At 39.4% G+C, this 22209-nt stretch overlaps 3 protein-coding genes and 2 long non-coding RNA genes across 6 annotated transcripts; 2 read left to right on the top strand and 3 right to left on the bottom strand.

Annotated features, from left to right (window-relative positions):
- Positions 1-5: 5 nt before the first annotated feature.
- On the bottom strand, positions 6-839 carry LOC132701931 (uncharacterized). The gene is made up of 4 exons (XR_009618829.1): positions 702-839; positions 577-621; positions 312-503; positions 6-259 (listed from the first exon to the last, which is right to left on the bottom strand). It is a non-coding gene; the product is annotated as an uncharacterized LOC132701931 (long non-coding RNA).
- Positions 840-942: 103 nt separating this feature from the next.
- Positions 943-3377, top strand: LOC132701932 (uncharacterized). 2 transcript variants are annotated; one of them, XR_009618830.1, is made up of 3 exons: positions 943-1384; positions 1477-2644; positions 2696-3377. It is a non-coding gene; the product is annotated as an uncharacterized LOC132701932 (long non-coding RNA). The 2 variants fall into 2 exon arrangements; XR_009618831.1 differs by having other exon boundaries at positions 2480-2644.
- A 120-nt stretch (positions 3378-3497) lies between these two features.
- Positions 3498-5630, bottom strand: LOC132701929 (probable phosphoserine aminotransferase). Its single transcript, XM_060670251.1, has 6 exons — positions 5391-5630; positions 4947-5077; positions 4497-4774; positions 4344-4438; positions 4112-4281; positions 3498-4055 (listed from the first exon to the last, which is right to left on the bottom strand). The coding sequence occupies exons 1-6, from the start codon at positions 5448-5450 to the stop codon at positions 3686-3688; spliced, it is 1104 nt and encodes a 367-aa protein (XP_060526234.1). The 5' UTR covers positions 5451-5630; the 3' UTR covers positions 3498-3685.
- Positions 5631-11929: 6299 nt separating this feature from the next.
- On the bottom strand, positions 11930-15561 carry LOC132701995 (transmembrane protein 181). The gene is made up of 12 exons (XM_060670382.1): positions 15145-15561; positions 14816-14919; positions 14579-14761; positions 14424-14526; positions 14214-14367; positions 14078-14158; positions 13928-14027; positions 13750-13877; positions 13551-13697; positions 13398-13500; positions 13117-13341; positions 11930-12371 (listed from the first exon to the last, which is right to left on the bottom strand). Exons 1-12 carry the CDS (start codon positions 15297-15299, stop codon positions 12241-12243), a joined length of 1614 nt encoding a protein of 537 aa, XP_060526365.1. The 5' UTR covers positions 15300-15561; the 3' UTR covers positions 11930-12240.
- Positions 15562-18293: 2732 nt separating this feature from the next.
- On the top strand, positions 18294-22202 carry LOC132702633 (uncharacterized). The gene is made up of 2 exons (XM_060671401.1): positions 18294-19340; positions 19504-22202. The coding sequence occupies exon 1, from the start codon at positions 18294-18296 to the stop codon at positions 19296-19298; it is 1005 nt and encodes a 334-aa protein (XP_060527384.1). The 3' UTR covers positions 19299-19340; positions 19504-22202.
- Positions 22203-22209: the final 7 nt, after the last annotated feature.

Consider the following 22209-nt stretch of genomic DNA (forward strand, 5'->3'; position numbering starts at 1 on the left):
TTATTATATAATTTCACACAGACTCGGGTCCTTAAAAGCAAAGTGCAGTAGTTTATTGTCATCTGATTTACAGTGCTTTGCTTTTCATCGGTTCACATAACATACTCAAACTTTAGTCCTACAATTTGGGCAGTTTCCTTTGATTTTCAACCACGAATTAATGCATTCCTCATGAAATACATGTAAACAATTTAAAAACCTGAAGGGTGTGGATGGAGTTATAGGGCTTAAGCAAATGCTGCACTCTTTCTTTAATGCACTACAAATCACTGTCTAGAATTGACTTCATGGCAAAAGAATTAAAAACTAACCTTGAAGTATTTGTCACATGGGTATCGGCATTTCTTTTACTGGGTGGAGGTCTGTGACGATAAGATTGCTTCTGTTCCTGTTCTCTATTTTTAAAGTGGGTATACAAAGCATAACAGATACTACCTACAACAGCTATTCCAATCATAGCTGCTTTTAACTGAATCATTTTTTTTTCTAAATCCTTATGTACCCTGAAAGATTTAAGTAGAGTTTCGTAAGTAAATACAGGAAATGTCAATAAAAACTTATTTGTCTGTTACGAACCCCAGTGATCCAGGAATATCTTGACACTTGAGTTAATGGAAACCACTGCAAATACAAAAAAGCGTTGCAGTATGCCAGTTTTTTGCACTCCTCACCTGTTAAGTGCTATTTCGTAAATGACATACCCAATTAGTTGAGAAAAACGCAACACATAACATTAAACTCTAAAATAATCGTCAGGAGCTCTGGTCCATAAATATATATTCCCTTATCTTATAACCAAGCAAGCAGAGAAACAGACGTTCGATTCATTTCAATGATGCGTTTCACTGTTGGGCAAGACTACCAGGATCATTCGCCCATTGCCGACTTCCGTCGAGGATTCTCGGATCTTCTCCGGGAAGGAGACAGAATCTTGAAGTTCTAAATGTCGAGGATTGTCAGATCTTCTCCAACGAAGGAGACTAAACTTTAAAGTTCCAAATGTCGAGGATTTTCGGATCTTCTCCAGCGAAGGAGACTAATCTCAGAAGTTCTAAATGTCGAGAGTTTTCGGATCTTCTCCAGCGAAGGAGTTCTTCTTTTGAAATTCTAGCTAATATACATAATGATTAAAACCAACCCATAGACCATGAACTAGCAAATCCAAAAGCGGTTATAAGCAGATATCACATGCATCAAGGAATCTAACCACAAGTCGTGCAACAAAATCCATACGTCCAGGGTGAAAAAGTGCAGAAAAGGCAGTAATGGGAGCGGGTTAGCTGGCATCAATGAGGGACTCATACAAAATTTGGGAGTTATTCCGATGCAGAGCACAATCAAACAAAATATGTTCAAGATCTCCCACCTCTCCACAAGCACACAGGTTAGATATTTTTACGTTTATCTTGTAAAGATGTGCTGGGGAACTACAATGATTACTCCTCATTCTGCACACTGTTGTAATCTCCTTTCTAGACAGCTGCAGTTTGTGGAACCATGGAACTGTTGGAGGTGTCTTATAAGCTGCACTATAAAGTCTGCCCTTTGAACGGCCCCACTCTCTCCACTTGATGGCCCAGATGTGCCACATCTTTGCTCTAATTATCGGGATAAATTCACTAAAAGGGGGCCTTAAATGCAGCGGGTCTAAAAGTCTAGCTTCTGAGGCTATTCTATCCACCGTTTCATTATGTCTTATCCCCCAATGGCTTGGAATCCAGCATAACGATATTTTCCCCCCAAGTCTGCGCTTCAAAATATCAATCTTTGCTTTAATATCTAGTAGAATGTAGCTGTTGGAAGCTTCAACCGCACTGCATCCGAAGCTCTGCGGGGCACTTTTGGAATCGGAGACAATTACTGCCTGTTTAATATTATAATCTAATATAAGATCTAGGCTACCATTTCTGCAGAGCAAATACAACCCATGCCCGACCCTAACATTGAGAGACGGAATAAATACTCCAAAGCCAACTCTATCATCTGGTCCCTTAGAAGCATCGGTAAATATAAATGTCTCTTCCCCGGTCCACATTTTAAAACAAAATTCCCGAAACTCAGTTTCATTTAGACCCACCCCTTTCTCAATTTTGGAATCAACAAAATTAATAGGCGTAAGCTGAGGGGCCAGGTCCTTATTAAAACACGCTAGAACGTCTCCACTATCGATAATATTATGATATGTGGCGGTGTAGTCAAATGCCTCAACTAAGGGTAATTTCGCCTTCCTTCTAAAAAGTTATGATTTTCTTGATAGGCAATATATAGCCGTTGGGTAGCTAAGAAACTAGGATTATTTCTGATTCTAAGGGACTTGACTAAAAACTTAGAAGCCAACATAATCCTCCTCACCTCCAAACTTGTTTCACAAGCCTCTCCCAATAAAATATTAATTGGAGTTGATTTCATCATACCCAATGTCACTCTTAAAGCCTGATATTGAATCCTATCCAGACCAGACAGGGTTTTTTTCCCACAGCACCCCAGTACCATAGAACCATAATCAAGATGGGAACGCACAAAAGCTTTATAAAATATCAAAAGAGTAGACGGATGGGCTCCCCACCATGTCCTGGATAGAAATCTCATAATATTAATTCCACTAGCTGCCTTGTGAATCATCCTGCCAACCTGGGGAACCCACGTAAGCTTAGCATCAAATGTAACTCCCAGGTACCTAATTTCATTTTTCCAGGGAATATTTACACTATTAATTACCAAGTCGGGAAGTCCAACCAAAGCAGATCTAGAGAATAAAATAGCAGACGACTTTTGCGGACTAAGCTGCAAGTTAAACCTATGCATCCAATCAGCCACTGCTACCAAGGCTTTATTCATCAAGCCTATAGCAAAGAGGACATTGACATCGCTACAAAAAAGGACAATATCATCCGCATACTCGATAATAGAAACCCTATGAGGAATTACTAACTTAATTGAATTTACGTATATATTGAATAAAAGAGTCGCTAAGGGAGATCCCTGAGGGACCCCCTTACTGGTTGATCTAGGTCCGACCAAAAGTTGCCCAACAGACGTTACTTCAATTCAATTCAATTATACGTATCACAAAAAATGTTGGGCTAGATTGCTAGGATCATTCGCCCATTGCCGATTTCCGTCGAGGATCTTCGCTTTTGGAAGTGGACCAACACGTACAAAGAAGAAATATAACCAAATTTTGCTCAGCTAGCAAAAACCGATATTGACCGATACCAAAAAAAAAATCGGTTTCCCCCCCGCTTCCAACACGGACCATCCGAGCCCATCCGGCCTCCATACCAGCGTGAACACTAAATCCACACAGTGGAAACACGTTACTTTTCCATAGGACTAAATCTATTCTTTTCTTCTTCGATTTTCACTTATTCGGCTAATAGTTAAGGACTACTCGACTACTATGGATTGTCCGAATACATTGGAATATAAACCCATTACCGCAAATCCAACTTTGACTTCAAAAACAAAAAAAGGTGTACAGATAAATGATACACAACTTGTTTAAATTCGTTTATTCTTCGCTAAATCTTAAATTACAGTCGAGACTTCATTTTCCCATCACAATCAGAAATCAGTAAGTTTATATGCAGTCGAATTCTTAACTAGTTTAACAATAATTAAATAAGTTACAGACCTAAAGTATTTTGTACATAACATATTCGTGCCTCAAGATAAAATGTAACGTCTACTGGTTGCGAGACTGAAATTCCTTCATAAACTTCACCAACAATTCGACGTCGCTAAGCGAAACTGCGTTATATAAAGAAGCCCTAATGCCTCCCACAGATCTGTGTCCCTTCAACTGGTACATGTACCTATTCTCTGCTTCGATGAGAAACTTTTCTTCAAGCGTTTCGTCGCCATTCGGTCCGCCCACTCTGAAAGGTATATTTATCCTACTTCTGACGTTTTCGTCTATCGGACAGCTGTAGAAATTATTGGAGTTTCGGATCGTGTTATACAGTAAGCCACTCTTCTTAGCCGACTGGTTTTCCATTTCTCCGACGCCGCCATTACGTTTGATCCATTGCAGCACTTTTTCCATTACGTACACGCTGTCGAAAATAATGACAGTTAATTAATTCCACGGACCACAAAACATTCTACTCACGAGAACGTAGCCGGAGTATTTAACACGGAGTTGTTTTTGGCCACTTGCCCAAAGTCGAATATCGACGGAGTGATCTTCATCACGTTTCCGATGAGATCTTCTCTGTAAATAACCACGACCGCGCCGGCTGGCCCGATATTCTTCTGAGCGCCGCCAAAAATTACCCCAAACTGCAAATAATGATGGGCAACTTGAATGGAATTGTAAAAATATCGCATATCTTCGAGTTTACTTTAGATACGTCAAATTTCCTCGTCATTATGTTCGATGACATGTCGACCACGATAGGTACTCCGTTGGTCTCCGGAATGTATGGAAATTCGACTCCTATAACGCAAAAAACATTTTTTATTCGTTTTTTTTGGTTTATCGATTCAAACCGTACCGTCTACGGTTTCGTTGTCGCAATAGTAAAAATACGACGCGTCCGGATTTAGCTTCCATTGACCGGGATCCGGCACGCTACCAGGTTTGTCGGCCTTCGGAAAGACCAAGTTGACGGTACCATATTTCTGTGCTTCTTTGGCGGCTTTGTCCGACCAGGTACCCGTCACAGCGTAGTCCGCGCTACCGGTGCGACCTATCAGATTCATTGCGACTGCCGCGAATGCTCCCAAACCACCTCCTTGAATGAATATTATCCTATAATTATCCGGTACGGACCTGAAACAAAAAAATGCGTGGTGCGACATCTATTGGCCCCCATGCAATCAACAGCTCAATATCCGCGTTCATAAATGGCGCCAGGTTTCAGGCTTGAGTAAGCATTTTTTGTTCAATAAAAACGAAAACATGTTGTTTTGGAAGACGCTGTGTGTATAATTGTGCCACTCACAAGAGTTCTCGAATCAAGTCTTGGGAGCTTTTGTTAATCTGGTCATATTCCTTGGACCGGTGACTCATTTCCATCAGGCTCATTCCCGTGCTCTGATAAGATAGGAGTTCACCTTGAACTTCGGCGAGGACCTGAAGAGAAAAAGAAAAATTGGCGTTTTTTATCTTTGTGTGGTTGTGAACCCACAACAGTATCGCGTATCTATCGACAAAGCGATTTGTGCAGTCTGATGCGACTGATTATTAAGAAAAAGCCAAGAATGGCGATTTTGATGGTAATCACGGCGGATGTATACGCTTTCCTTTCGCTTTTTGAAATAGTTTCCTTGATTAAGAATTCATTATCAATAACAACAGACACACGACGTCTATTTCAAGGTAATGAATGTCATGTTCGCAAAAACAAAAACAATTCGCCGTAGGAGAGATTAAAATTTTGACTTGCCTCTCGTGGTAGTTTGGCGGGCCCGGCCCCGAAATTTAATGCGGATTGACTGCTGCCCATTTCGAATACTATTTAACCAGTCGACGATTTATCACGCGAAGTTTTCGATCGTAATACTTTATCGATGAAATACTGAAAATGTCTGACGGACTCGCGGACTCACTGAACCACTACGGTCGTGGTACCGGTACTTAATACAGAGTGTTATCAAGTTGGGCAACCGTCGTAGGGGGGGTCAAAGATATCGGGTGCTGCGTAAGTTTCGGTGTAAATCAACAAATTGTGCAACAACTTGCTCGTTAATTTTTGGATGACGAAAAAAAACTGCAGAAAATATGGATATGTTTATATTGTAAGGGCAAGACTCGAGAGTTCCCTCATACTTTTTTACTAAAATTGTTAGGCGAATTGGTTTCCCATTTTAGCGGACGACGGGTTGTTTCAGTTATGTAACCGTAATTTATATCAAAGTAAAAAAAAACGGGAAATCCTCAAGGAGCAGTTCTTGGGCCTTTAAAAAGTCTTCGTTATTGTAACGTATACTACCGAGGTTAGCGCCAAAAATTTCCAAGGTCAAGGAAATCTCAGAATTACTAAGCTTGCCGATACAAGTGTTCGTCGAATCCTGCACGATCATTTAGGTATGCATAAGGTTAGTGCAACGTTTCGACTATTCGAAAACAACGCCGTGTCGAGTGTGCGCGGTCTTTTTTGGAACTCTGTGGGTCAAAACCGAAGCCTGTGTTAGAAACTTTCGTGACGGGAGATGAAACTATGGTTCTCTATTATGACCCTCTATCGAAAAAAGAATCAATGGAGTGCCGTCGTAATTGTGAAGCACCTCCGAGAAAATTCAGAGCCTGCCAGTCAACAAAAAAGGTGATGGCCACGATCTTTTGGGATTGTTTTTTTTTCTTGTTTCTTTCTTATTCAGGCCGGGAAATTTTGGCGCTGCCCTCGTATATATGGGAGGTACCTTCTAAGTGTCAAGCCCTTGCTTCTGGTACGTCTTGCAGGTTTATAATTTATATAACTTGTTGTGAGTTATTTCCAGAACAGCAAAACGAATAAATTATTCCGGTGGTTCTATAAAGCTCGTTGAATATTGCCGTCATGATTAAGTAGTTTCAAAAATAACATCACGGGTTTGGCTTGGGGTTATCGGCAAGGTGATGTATTTAAACTGTATGGGTTAGTAAAATTTTGCGAAATTTCTTGGAGTAACCATTCATGCCTATATTTCATATTATGTACTGCTTATTTGGAATTGATTTAGGTATAGCAATATTAGGAATTACTAGAATTATAACAGAATTAATATAAATACGTAAACCCTCTATCTCATTTCACTCAAGCGGTCCATACATTAACACTTTTTCACCAAATAGATTAGTAGTTAGTAGTTCGAGTAACAATGAAAATGCTTACTTTGTGTAAGTAATATTCATTTTTCCAAGAAATGTTTGCTTAAATTAAAAATAAAAATGTTTTAATTGGGACCTAGCTTTAAATAGATATCTACTAAATTATGGCCAATCGAAATTGTTTTTAATTTGCACTCCAACATTAACTACTAGCAAACTAGCTACCTTACGGTAGTTATCTATAATGAATGTTAGATACTTACTTAATCATTATTTGGTATCTTATTTGGTGTTTGCGTTTAGTTCTAGTTGAGTTTTACTTATTTGTATTATTATGGGTCTCTGATAAACTTAAAAGTTAGTTTTACCATTTAACCCTTAAATGCTGTTGCCGTTCGACTGTTTGCATCACGGTCACATGTCTTGCGTCACATGAACGAACAAACAGTAGTGTTATCAGTTTTTCGTTGTTGTTGCTGGGGGTCTTGCGTATTATAGCAAAATATTTATGCCTGGCGCAACAGGATCGGATACGTCACAAGAAAAATCTCAGTAGGTAGTGTGCGCTATTATACAAACACCTAAATTTTATTATTTAATGTTAACTTTATAATACACCTAATTGGATATGGATTAATTCTATAAAACAACTAAACTTCCATGTTGAGAACGGGGGATAACCTATCTGACGACTGTCAGTCGTCAAAAGTCCGCATCTCGACTACCGATGGTCCGTGACCTTTGTGATATTAATGGCATCTCTGTCTCTATCTTTTATTCATTTCAATTAATATATTTTTAGTCAGTCGAATTAGCATATCAATAAATGAACAAAGTTGTCTTTTTCGTGGTCTATTGATACCATTATTTTCGAAACGATTGATGATGATAATATAAATGTTCAAAATTCCACTTTGCCTTGGCGAAAGGTCTAAATATTAAACAATATTTTCAAGAAGTCGTATAGCATCAGATTTTCTAATGGAATAAATCCTTTTTTTATAGACAAAATTTTTAAAAAAGAACTTTTTCAGTCGGTATATATAAAGTATATATAAATACATTTGTAAGGATAATCAAAATAAAAAATAACGTAATGAAGCAGAATCGAGTTCAATCCTCCCGGTTCGACAACTACGTCTTAACTAACTTATCGTAAACCCAAAAAACATCGCATAATAAGACCCTAATTATCTCCTCACCGCAACTTGCCCTCCCTGTCCTTTTTGCCTGAGACGCCGATACATTTTAAGATCGGCAAAAAAAACAAGGCGGCGCCTCTTTGTTGCGGGGTCTTGTCGGATATGACGTAATAATATAAATATTCCAACACTCGGCCATCCTGACTATTGGTCTGTCCTCAGACCTAATGGTGAAATTTAAACGTAACTTCAATCTTTCAAAACTACAATAATTTGACCATTCTAGCTTGGTTCCTAGTCTTACGTAATAAAAAAAAACATAATCAATTGTAGGTAGTAGGGTATCTTAAACATAAGCGACATTCCTTTATAAACAATAAAATAAGCAACATTTGCTTATAGGCAACGTTTGCCAAACCACAAAACACGAGCGACGTTCGCTCATAGGCACGTATGCCAAAATACGAAACACGAGCGACGTTCGCTCATAGGCACGTTTGTCAAAATACGAAACACGAGCGACGTTCGCTCATAGGCACGTTTGCCAAAATACGAAACACGAGCGACGTTCGCTCATAGGCACGTATGCCAAAATACGAAACACGAGCGACGTTCGCTCATAGGCACGTTTGTCAAAATACGAAACACGAGCGACGTTCGCTCATAGGCACGTTTGTCAAAATACGAAACACGAGCGACGTTCGCTCATAGGCACGTATGCCAAAATACGAAACACGAGCGACGTTCGCTCATAGGCACGTATGCCAAAATACGAAACACGAGCGACGTTCGCTCATAGGCACGTATGCCAAAATACGAAACACGAGCGACGTTCGCTCATAGGCACGTATGCCAAAATACGAAACACGAGCGACGTTCGCTCATAGGCACGTATGCCAAAATACGAAACACGAGCGACGTTCGCTCATAGGCACGTATGCCAAAATACGAAACACGAGCGACGTTCGCTCATAGGCACGTATGCCAAAATACGAAACACGAGCGACGTTCGCTCATAGGCACGTATGCCAAAATACGAAACACGAGCGACGTTCGCTCATAGGCACGTATGCCAAAATACGAAACACGAGCGACGTTCGCTCATAGGCACGTATGCCAAAATACGAAACACGAGCGACGTTCGCTCATAGGCACGTATGCCAAAATACGAAACACGAGCGACGTTCGCTCATAGGCACGTTTGCCAAAATACGAAACACGAGCGACGTTCGCTCATAGGCACGTTTGCCAAAATACGAAACCCGAGCGACGTTCGCTCATAGGCACGTTTGCCAAAATACGAAACACGAGCGACGTTCGCTCATAGGCACGTTTGCCAAAATACGAAACACGAGCGACGTTCGCTCATAGGCACGTTTGCCAAAATACGAAACACGAGCGACGTTCGCTCATAGGCACGTTTGCGAAAATACAAAATACGAGCGACGTTCGCTTATAGGCACGTTTGCCAAAATACGAAACACGAGCGACGTTCGCTCATAGGCACGTTTGCCAAAATACGAAACACGAGCGACGTTCGCTCATAGGCACGTTTGCCAAAATACGAAACACGAGCGACGTTCGCTCATAGGCACGTTTGCGAAAATACAAAACACGAGCGACGTTCGCTCATAGGCACGTTTGCGAAAATACAAAACACGAGCGACGTTCGCTCATAGGCACGTTTGCGAAAATACAAAACACGAGCGACGTTCGCTCATAGGCACGTTTGCGAAAATACAAAACACGAGCGACGTTCGCTCATAGGCACGTTTGCCAAAATACAAAACACGAGCGACGTTCGCTCATAGGCACGTTTGCCAAAATACAAAACACGAGCGACGTTCGCTTATAGGCACGTTTGCCAAAAATTCGGGCGGGCTGTAAGAATATATTAGGAAACTTTTCCTTTGCTAACAGATTAACGTGCTGTATTTCCTTTTGTAAAAAGGGACACTTTTCTTTAGTGTGACCTAGTTTTTTGCAATTATTACATTCAAGACGTGGTTTTTTGCAGTTAACTGAAATGTGACCCGGAATACCACAATTGTAACACGTTGGGCGGGACTCAGATTTTCTAGAAAATTCTTTATTATTCAAATTTCCTCGACTGAAGCCAGTCCAAGGCGGACGTTTGAATTTAGTGTTATTCTGACGAAAACTACAAATTTCCGTAGGCATGTTACCCACGGTGTTTAGATATGCATAAAGTGCATTGGCATTCTCATGTTGTGCGGCTCCAACAGTTCGCGTCAATCAAATAAACGTCAGGTATATTTATGTTAAGTGCCCTTAATTTAGACATTTTTTTCAAACAATAATCTCCTATGTTTTGTCCCGGCTTAGTTTCGTAATTAGCAGCGTCCTTTAGTAACTTGGAAAATGGAACAGACTTAGGGAAATAGAGGCTCATTGATGTTTTAATTTCAATCCAGCTTGAGTCGTACTCCAAGTTCTCGTCGTACCATTGACGAGCGTTACCTCGTAATCGTCCGGAAATTATTCGAAGAATAGTATCATCGTCCCACTGATAACGTTCTGCCAAACTATCCACTTTACTCAACCAATTATCCACCATCACGTCATCCCGACTTGGGTCAAATTTTGGCACTAAAAGTTCGTCTCCCGCGCGAAAGACCGGCTTACGCCTTTTTAAATCATTTAATTCTTTCCTCAAACGTTTTATTGTCCGTTTTCTCCTCGAGCTATTATCGGAAGAGCTATAACTCGAATTCGAACTGTCACTATCACTTCCCGAAGACGAGGATGAACGTTCTTTCCGTTTATTACGCTTTTCACTTGTAACTGTTTTCGATTTAAATCTTCCCATGACGTACAATAATTTTAACTTGTCCGAGAAGAGAAAAAAAACGATTGTAAGTGATTTTAGTAAAATCCCACCGCTGCTTTGTAAGAATAATCAAAATAAAAAATAACGTAATGAAGCAGAATCGAGTTTAATCCTCCCGGTTCGACAACTACATCTTAACTAACTTATCGTAAACCCAAAAAACATCGCATAATAATACCCTAATTATCTCCTCACCGCAACTTGCCCTCCCTGTCCTTTTTGCCTGAGACGCCGATACATTTTACGATCAGCAAAAAAAACAAGGCGGCGCCTCTTTGTTGCGGGGTCTTGACTGATATGACGTAATAATATAAATATTCCAACACATTCTTTTTATTTATACATATATTATTTACTCTATTATGTCAACGCCGAAAATTTTCTTTTAATTTTAATTCTTTCAAATTTATAAATGTAAACATTATTAATAATTGTATTATATCCTAAATATATAAATTGATTCGGTGGACATTTTATCATGTATTTATTTTTACCATAAATATACCAATGGTGTGAACCAAAATTCATCGTGTATCTCACTATTTTGCGTTTCATTAGTTCGGTAGGAGATTAACACGAACGGGGTTACGCAATCTCCATCTGGGTCGGTTACCCGGACCAGTTATAGCCGGTTTTATCCGTTATGCGAGTACAATTTGTGTAAATATTTATCCAGGAAGCAATGAAATACGCTAGAACAAGTAAACAATGCGACACACAAACTTTTCATGGATTGTTACTTATTTCAAACCTGATCGATCTTTTATGGAGTCCTCTTCTGCTCGGTTAACAAGAAATCTAAAGTAAACTTAACGCCGAAGACGAGTAAATAACCTCAGTTCCTGATGGAAGCGTTGCATATGGCGGTCGTTTGTTTCAGTCCGGTTTCAAAAATGTTAGGAATCAGTTTAAAAATGGTGTCGTTTGACAACATTTGTTTAGTATTTCTTTTAATTGTGAATTAGTACTTGTTTTATAATTCCGGACGAATCGGTCCTCATTTTATGACTAACTATTTTGAGGTTTATTCCACACCTTTTCTTTACGAATTTTGAATTACGTTAGTGATCGGTATTTGTATTCTGGCCGAGTGACCATCGGTAGTGTGGCCATTTGAAGTGAAAGTAGTAGTAACCTCTATTCCTTTACTCCGTCATGGCGGCAAGGGATGGGACGACCGGGAAAAAATAACAAGACAATTCGAACATTTGTATACAATCAGTCGCTAAATCTGTACAAAAGTAACGGTATCAAATCCGCTAAAATTTCGCCGTTATAAAATAGCAACCGCTTAACGCAAAACTGATATAGCTCGGCCTTTCTGCCAAATAGGAACGATTTCGTAAAACAAAAACACCAAAACATCTAGTTGACTTCGGTTGACATTTGCGCGCATCCGCGTACACGCAGCCGGTGGCCGCCATTAAAATAATGTTATATAAAAACTCCATATTCGTAATTATTTTAACCGCTTCTCCGCGGGGTCGAAACGTCTAGTCGCTGTCGTCGTCGGTACGGCCCCTGTTCAATGGTCTTCGGCTTTCTTCGTCGGACCCGTATATCACGTCCTCGTCAGAATCGTTTATCATCGAGAAGGCGGGGTTATCTTTGGTGATGCCCAAATCTGAAAGCAAAACTAATTAAGTGAATAATTGAATCGTACTGTAACCATAGAACAAAAAAAAACAGTCAGAAAAGAAGAGATCCCTCGATATTCTATTTATTTACATTCTGTGGAATGTGAAGTGTAATTATTGTAAAATCTAAGCAAGTTTCTTGTATTTTAAATTTTTTTTAACGAAATAGTTCTAACACATCGGAATCCTGAATACTGAGTGAAAATAGAAGTCTATAAATGCAAAAAAATTTACCCGGCGTTTGGAATGTGGAACTGAATGGCATTTAGGTAGTAATTTTATCTCATCTAGATCGCGATATTTTGAAAAATTCAAAATGCGTTCTTGTAATTTATTTATGTTTGACAATATTCAAATGTTGTTAAAAATCCCAATTAGAAACTTTTCATGTAAGAAAAGCAAGGGATATTCACTTTAATAATTGTTAGAAAGAAGGAAGAATGGAAGTCGATAAGTTTTCAATAAAACCAAAAAATTGCATACAATAATTTTTTTTTTTTTTATTTGGATTGAAGGAAGAACCTCGAGGGAGAGAGACAGAGAGAAAGAGAGAGAGAGACAAAGCGGGAGAGCAAGGGGGACAGGAAAGGGAGAGAGAGAGAAAGAGAGGCAGAGAAAGAGAAAGACCGAAAGAGAAAAAGAGACAGAGAGAGAGCTCTAGAAAGTTTATCTCTTAGTCACCTTGATTGTTATTCCGAAACGGACGTAAACAAACAAAGATGGTTGACTTACCGTGGACGTTTCTGGTTCCCGGCGAATACACGTAAGCCATGGTGTACACGTACAGATTCAGTAACCCATAAAACGACATGAACTGGGAGGAATTGTTGTAATGAGTACCCAGCTGTGCGACGAAGTTATCCTCGAGGATGTCGACGCCGAACCTGAACGTGGTGATCGTGGCGCCAGCCGTCAACACCACCAGCATCAGAAGAGTCAGAAACTTCAACCTGAGTCCTGTAACTCGCAAAGCTGCTACGAAGCGAAAACCTGGCGATAATGGCCGCCCTTACCGAAAAATGGCATGGATCTGAGTTCGGAATACGCTTTCAAAATCAAATACACCAGATAGATCGCGTAGATGGATCCGAAAATGTAGAAGAAAGCTTTGATCACCTAAAATCTCCTGCTCGTTATAATTTTCCGTACCTGCGCCGAGAGCTTACCTCCAAATTCGCCTCCACCGAGTGGTCGTACGAAGGGTCTTCTAGTTCCCCTATTTTTTGCCAAGTCGACAGTACGAGCGAGGGGAAATACATCATGGCGACCACGAAAAACTTGGGCAGGTAGAACGTGTAGACGTTACGTTCGTTCTACAACAAAAATACGGTCTCAATCCAAAAGGGGCACAACTGAACAACCCACCTGTCTGAGACCGTGGTAGACGCTGAGCCAAAAGAGCAGCAGCGCAGCCAAAAAGGTCGACTGGAAAATGGCGTCCAGCATTCCGGGCAGCCAAGTGCTGACCAGGAATATCATCGGGAAGACGGGATCTGTGTGCGCACATACTAAGTAAACATAAATTCTTGTTTTTGGTGCTTACTGTTAAACGCCATCAGCAGCGGCAACAGCAGGCCCGCCCACTTCTGCTCGAACGACCAGCAGTGGACCGGATATTTTTTCAACGCCAGGAAATACCACCACTGTGAAAGTGTGAAGTTAAGGTGAGGCGGGAGGCAGTTTTCGTCCTTACCGCTATTGAAAACGTGCTCGTCAGATATATCAATCTGAACCAGACTTCTATTTGCGTAAAGTCCGGATTGTAAGTCTTGAACTGGAAGCCACAGGTCACGTCAACGTAGAATGGCAACACCGCCTGGACTACTTACGTAAAAATACAAACCCTCGATGTTGTATCTGGAATGGAAAGCTTCCAGGCCGTAAAAATTGACAGTCACGATGTAGTGGGCGTAATCCAGACAGCCCAGGTGCATTACGATAAATTCTTCGCAGGTCTGCTTCTCGCACTTTAAGTGCCGCGTCCTGGAAGAAGCAAAAGAAACCCACTATTCTCTCGATGGCACCTCCCAAAGTAATACCTGTTTTGGTGTTCTTTTGAATCCAAAATGACGGCCGGCTTGTGCTCCTCGGTCAGTCCGGACAGCGAGACGCATATTTGGAACTTCTTGTCGATTATTTCCCCTAAAACGTGATTCTTATTTTGTCCTCAGGGTTAACTAAGTAAAGCCAATACCGTCCGTGTTCTCGGTGGACAGCTTGGCTATGAGCCAGAGTTGTTGGTTGTAGGTCGACATCCTGGGGGTCTTGGTAATAAAGGGTCCCGTTGCTATATCTTTCCGGTTTGGGGGGCTCGTCTTGTTAAATTTGGGAAGCAAGCTTAGCCCGTCGAGTTCGAGCGTCTGGGTGATCGGCGGACCTAGAAATCTCGACTGTATACCCACCAGGTGGGGTGGATATGGTCTCCGCTTACCCGCTAGTCCGATGAAGATCGTCAGTCCGAAAGCGGCGAAGAATAGTATAAACACCAAGACGAATTCTCGCTTGTGCATCGAGTACAAGCGCATCTGCACCGACCTAGCATAGAAAAAATCCTCAAGTATGTAGAAGAATGTAGAAGCGTAAAGGTGACTATTTTACCAAGTACCGCTTACAAATTTTAAATGAAAGCGGTTCAGGTATCAAGAAACGGTTTTAGAATCAACTTTCAAACGTTAATGTATATGTAAAATAAAAAGGGGCCCGGTTCAGTGCCTTGCGGCACTCCCCCACCTCCGACTGTCGCTGTAATACCATTCTCACCTTTCGCATCTGTCGTGGTGGTACGCCGGGGCGATATATTTGTCGAATTCGCTGAAAATATCGCTGAACTGGGACAGCGCGTTTCGGATTTTGGCCGACCATCCTCCGGCAGGCAACTGGTACGCGTAGCCAAGATTAGCGTCGTTTCTCGACATTTTTCTCTCGCGTCGGAAGACCACGTCAAAGACGCTGTTCGTTAGAGGGAAATCGAAAACTACCAGAGATTTACGCGGAAATGCGACGTCGGGTGGGACGCGAACGCAACGGCGCCGACATGTTGGAAAATCGATCGGCGTCTCTGGGACTCCTTGTCGACAGTGGCGTCCCGGTTTGTAATCGGTAACTGGGACGGAGTTCAAGGACGTCAAGGTTTTCTGTTGGAAACTGGGACGCGGCTCGAGCTGCTCTTGCCAGTCGCTGATATGTTTGTTTGGATAAAAAGAAAACGGAAAACTGGGTAATTTTGTAAAATCGGTCAATGGTAATATTTTTTTTGTTTGGGGTCTTGCAAGCCATAAAGTACTTTGCTTACCGAATGTAGTTGAGTACGTGAACCCGATCTGAACTGGAATGACGACGGCGTGATAGAAAATTGAAGAAAATTATACGATAGAAAAAGATGGCTATGCTTTGTTTTTTAATGTTATAGGGTGGACAACTTAAATAACTTAAATAAAATGCATTCCGTATTTGATACCTACACATCTCGAATTGTTCCCAAATTGGGGTCACACTAATTTTCATACAATAGAAAGAAGTGTTTGGTGAATGGAAGCAATGAGACAACAGGTAGTTTAGAATGATGAAGAATAATAATTAGACATGATTATATATGAGATATTAATTATGAATTAAGTAAACAAAAAACTTATATATAAGTAAGAATAATATGAAAATCGATAAATTGTACTACTTACAATGCAAGTTCATTTGTAAATTTTAGTCACTATGTTCCGAGCAGTCAGATTTTCTACTCCATTTTTAACAATCCGCTGCGGCGTTGTGTCCTTTAGGATGAACGGTTTAAGCGTTTACACAGTCACGCAGGTCGATGGTTCACATTTTTTAATATCAACTGAAATTTAAATTTTAAACAGTGTCAATTTCTGACATTTTACTTCGCATTAGAGGAAAAAGTTATTTCAAAAACTGACCCCAAATAAATTCGGAGATATTTCCCACGCCTTCAATTTGACGTTTGTCAATTTCGACGGCAATGTCATTTATTAAACACTCGCTCCGCTGCGCTCCGCTCGTGTCAAAGAAACTCGTGAGTCATAATATACTATTTTATTATTTTTGGACACGAACTAGACAAAAAACGCTATTTTAATAAAAATACGACAGAAATACGGATTCATCCAAGTGAAAAAAATTACAAAAACGTAAAAATAATATATTTGTTTATAAGAACCCATTTGACAGAACCATTCGGCCGCAACCAATGACGCAACTGCTCGCGGTCGCGCCGTGCCGGACTCGTTCGAGTCTTGCCGGCTTCTCCTTCGTCTCGTCGTCCGCCATCTTTTCATCCTTGTTTTTATATACGACGACGTGGCGTCTATTTTGAGTATTTTGTGCGCTGTGCTTACTGCTTTCAGTGCTTTCATTTCGGTTATTTTTTTGTGGTATTATTATAACTGAAGAAGTAATAATTCATGTATGAATGAAGAATGGCATGAAGAAAAGGGAGAAATTTTCAAAATTAAGATCGGACAAATTAATAAGTATTAAGTAATAAGTAGGTGTCATATTTTTTAAAAATAAATAGGACCTAAATAAAGCATAAGAAATATATTTTAATAAAATATATATTGTGGTGATTGCTTAGTTGATACTTTTTTTAAGGAGTGATTGCTGGAACGCGATAAAGCTGACATTTTTGTAAGCTATATACGTTTTAGATTACATATCCTTCTTGATTTTAGATTTCTTTTTGTATCTTGTTGCTTAGTTTTCGAAAACTAAAACAAAATCCACTTTCTCCTTATGTTTTACAAAACCAAACTAATTTTTTTGTAAGCAATTTTAGAGAAAATCCCCCTAATTTTTGGAGTCACCCTTCCTAAAATACAATTTTCACATTAAAATGGTTGTTGAGATAATTCATGAAAAGTCATATTTCTTCTTTTTTTTGCAAGCGATAGTATCTCCTCTCATGAAAGAGATCTTACCGATGAGAGTTTAATGAGGTTTGTATTTAATGAATTGAAATACATAAATGTCTACCTACATCATCGTGGAGATTAGCATCTAAGATCAATGTCATGGGAGTACTATCAGCGTCAAATCAAGCCTTTACTTGAAATGCGTATGTAGGGATTTTTTTAATCTGTTTTTTAAACATTTAAGATGCCAGTCTCGTAGTTTTTATTTTTTTTATGAAATACAGATATATAATACCTGTCTTTCTCAAAACTAAAATATTTTCAGATGCGGATAAGAAGGCAAACTCATCGCAGACATCAAAAGAATGTGAGAATTCGATAGCTGCTTGGCTGAAAAAAGCTACTTTCATCAAAGAATGACGGAAAACCTGTCAAATATCAGTGATTCTCAATTTAGTTCAAGATATAGTATCTTACTCTATTTTTTCATATCTAAAATAGAAAAAAATCAGTTGGGTATAAAATGTGTTTTATTAATGGTATCAAAAGCAATGTTAAAGGCTAATTACAAAAAAAAACTTTCAAATATCGCCTGATATTTCAGTGATGACCATCATATTCAATAGGTTAGTTCCATGACACATTACCTTTCCAGTATTTCTCGTAGGCTGTTGGAAATAACCCAATAATTAAGTAAGGTCCACTGGTATATCTATACAAGATCCTCACAGTCGGATATGCTAACAACGTCCCAACTAGTATAACTGGATATTCTTAGTATGTCCTAACAAACATCCTACATACAAACAAACATATCCTGTGGCATATCGAGAGGAAGATTTTCTATTCTATTGCATCGAAAAAGTTAAATGTACGAATAGTATTTATTATAAAGAAAAAGGACCCATATTTTGCTCTTTATATTATATTATGTTATTGGTGTCATTTAAAAAATTACCTAGGGCCCAACAATATTGATCTAATTTTTTATTCTCATCACCTTCGTTTAAAGTACGAACTTCGATTTATAATCAAATAAAAATGGCGCCGTACGATGTCGATGTCTTGGTTACCGAGCTATTGAAACTTAAAAAGTCGGATATAATAGATGCTTTAATTAATTTTCGGTTGCCGAGCACGGTGAATAGTGGTGACTTGAAGAGATATGTGAAAGATTTGAGTGATTTAAAGTCTGCTAAATGCCCTAATTGCAAAGAAGACCTGCATAACCTCACTCTTTTGCCAGTAGAACAGGGAGGCCAAGACGTATCGCGGAACTCATCGCTGGAGGTAATATATTTAAATAAGCTTATTACTGAAAAAGATGCTGTTATATCTAATCAGTCAATTGCAATTGATTCGCTAAAAAGACATAATAATTTATTGGAAAAATTAGCAAATAATTATGATGCATCAATTTGCGCTCCAACGTCGCCATCTAGCAGCAAAATCGATAAATCTAAAAACATAGATTCGTCTTCGATAATTCACGAGCTGGCAAAGATTCCTGGATCAGCAAGCCCGCAAAAGACGATTTCTGCGGTCTCGCAAAACCAGTCGAAATTTTCGAAAACGCAGATCGCCGCGTCGATTCACGAGGCCGAAACAGTAAAAAAATTCAACGAATTTATTCAATTGGGTTTAGTCGACAACAGCGATGCTGAACACCAGATTGGTGATTGGCAAATTACGTCAGGTCTCAGGTACAAAACTCGCAGCGAAAAATCAAATTACATCGTTGGCACAGGAGAGAACAATATAGCGGGTGCACCCGCTGCGGCTTGCACAGAAGATTTACACTTTTTCCACGTGTTTAATATGCATCCGACGGTAAATACGGAAGCCATGATGGCATTTTTGAAACCCAGATTTCCTGAGGTTACTTGCAAACAACTTGACTCCAGAAGACCTGAAGAATACTCTTCATTTAAAATTGGCATTTCACAAAAAAATACGGAGAGTTTTATGAACCCAAAATACTGGGCGGCAGGCACGAAAATAAATAAGTTTTTCCATCTACGGAAAAGACCAATGGCGAGGAAATAATCTTCTTCTAGTTTCCGTAGGGCTGATCACCAGAGAGGAGGGGTGGGTAAATAATGTTAACTTACATTATAAAATTTTGGATTTCAAACAATTTTGCTCTGAAATTGACTGTGAATTTTGGGCCATCTACAGTCAACAATATTTATCGAACAGGCGTACAGATTGTTGTTTTGGGTGATTTTAATATTTATTTTAGTATTTCTAGCTCTAGGTTGGATGATTTTCTATCGCTAATTCGCCTGTTTGGATTGGAGCCTACTGCTGCTAACTGCTCAGATAATATTATTCCGACAAATCTCGGTTTTACAACTTGTTCGTCGGATCATGAGGCCCAGACTTTTCATATTGTTGATATTATGATGAAATAAAAAACGCAAGAAAATTTTATACAAAACTACTGGATTCCTCCTGCGTCGGTTTTTGCTGAGTCGACCTTGCTGACGTTTCGCCAATTATTCTGTTAGCTTCTTCAGAGCTTGACTGAAACTGGCTCCCATTTTACTCCGTACCCGCTTATATATTGTTTGAGGGGGGCGGAGCTAAATGAGAGGCATAAACACCGTCTCAGATAACTGATTCCCATATTGGTGACAGATGAAGACCTGAGTTGGGGTTAAGATTGTTAGGTTGTTTATATATAGACTCTCGGATTTTTCGTGGGTAGAAGAATTGATTACATGCAAGAATTTTAGTTTTTAGGTTTTAGGTTTAGTGATTATGTTCGACAACAGCTCATGAGTTTATTTGTCTTTGTGTTCTTTGAGCCTAGTTGTTGGATATGCATGGAATGCTGTAAACTCCTGGCATCTCACGGACCGAAGATGTCGAGAGATTTGGGACAATTGGTAAATCTCGTTTTGACGTTATACTTCTTTCGAACTTTTGATATGTGGTCAGTGATATTTTGAACGTAAGTGGCAAGAGTGGGATTGCGTTCGGCCTCATTGCTATTGAAAGGTTGTCGGTGAAGTGTATTTTTTGATGGAACCGATGATTTTTGGGCCAGATGGCGGCACAGGTATCTGTCTGTGTGCGTAGGTTTTCTGTAAACACATTGATAAGAACATCTAAGAATTGAAGTTTATTATTAGTTTCCAACTCATTGGTAAACGTATGTTAGGGTGTATGGAGTTTAAATGTCTAAAAAAATTGACTAGGGTTTCTTGCCCATGAGGCCAAATAACAAAAGTATCATCGACGTAGCATTTCCATAATTTTGGTTTTAGATGAAAAGTGTCGGGAGCTTTCTTCTCAAAGGCTTCCATAAATATATTCGCCATGACTGGTGATGGTGGAGAACCCATAGCTGTTCTCGACGTTATGACACGCAAGCATTTTTCGATTAAGGCGGGAGTTTGGTTCCAGATTCTCTGTTTTTAATCAAACCTTCTCACCTTAATCAAATTTTTGGACAAACGTCGGGGAGAACTATGGGGTCTCCACTATCACCATTGAATTGGAAACTAATAATAACCTTAAATTCTTAGATATTCTTATCAATAGAAAATCAGACCTAACATTGTGCTTACGGAAAACTTACCCATACATACACCTAGACTTGCCACTGCGGTCCTTCTTGGCGGACATCTTCGGCCAGTCAAAGACAAAATTCCATTTGCGGTTCAAAGAACGCGAAGGAGGAGGATAAAAACAATTCTTGCATGTAATCAATTCTACTACCCACGAAAAATCCGAGAGAAAACTCTAAACAACCTAACAATCTTAACCGCGAATCAGGTCTTTATCTGTCATCATACGCAGGAGGAATCCAGAAGTTTTGTAAAAAGTATTAGACTAGCCTGTGGAAGTAGCTTTGAAATATTTACATTTTTCCAAAAATTAGAGCGAAGATTCTGGGCAATTAACTAACACCGAGAGGTGTAGCACAGGGTAAATGTAATTTAACGAAAGATTTATGCTTTGGATGAGAGTCCTGCTAGGCTATCAGAGTTCAATTTTCCCTGCTTCCTTCATTTGAGTTCGAGCAGGAATGCTGCAATGTAATAGTTTTACCATTAACTGATATATACTAATATGTGTTTCCTCACGGGAATTTTAATGTGTCTAAAGTTAATAAAATCTATATTATCAATCATTTATCCCAATAGTTTGGATTTAGAAAGAGGCGCTGCACCACCCAAGCACTATTACGTATAGTCGCTGACATAGTGGAGGGCTTTGAGGGGGATGAGCATAGCACCTTAATGCTGTGTGACCTCTCGAAGGCCTCTCTGTTTGTTTTTATGTGTGACGTATTTCGTTGTTGTACGTATTATTATCCTAATCGTATGTGTATTGTATGTATGTTTATGTATACATATGTGTGTAATTGTATATGTGTTTCTCTGCTGGACTTAGATGTGCTGTAAACATACTATGTATTGTAATTCAGTCAAATAAAGATCTATCCATCTTGATTTTGTGACGGTTGCAACAACTTCTGATTTTATCCTTGCCAATATTCAGCTCGGATGGTACATCTTGAAGGTTTGGATATTCTGATAGATTTTAATGACACTGCCAGATTCGTTGAAAAGAACATTTATAGCTGCTGCTTTTCCACGTGTAATAGGAGCAAACTCTGCATCCACTTCTCTGCTACCACGAACGAAATCGCTAGGCAATCGGTTTGTTTCGATTTTTTCGTTTAAAGTATCAATTTTAATTCAGTCGTCCCCAAACTGAAGTTTTAATATGAATGACATTAATGATTTCACAAGTGTAAAATTATTGCTTTCCATGGCACACTAGTTTAATGAATAAAAAAACATAATGAGTCTGTGTAGGTATTGAAACAAAATAACGACAAAACTAAAAATGTAACTTATATTCGAAAATTTTCCCTAATTTTTGTCAACCCTTAGAAAAACAGTGGCCGGCTAGATATGGTTAAATAAAAGACGCTCAAACG

This window comes from Cylas formicarius, unplaced genomic scaffold (assembly GCF_029955315.1).
Source record: "Cylas formicarius isolate icCylForm1 unplaced genomic scaffold, icCylForm1.1 PGA_scaffold_5__7_contigs__length_24384050, whole genome shotgun sequence".
NCBI lineage: Eukaryota > Metazoa > Arthropoda > Insecta > Coleoptera > Brentidae > Cylas > Cylas formicarius.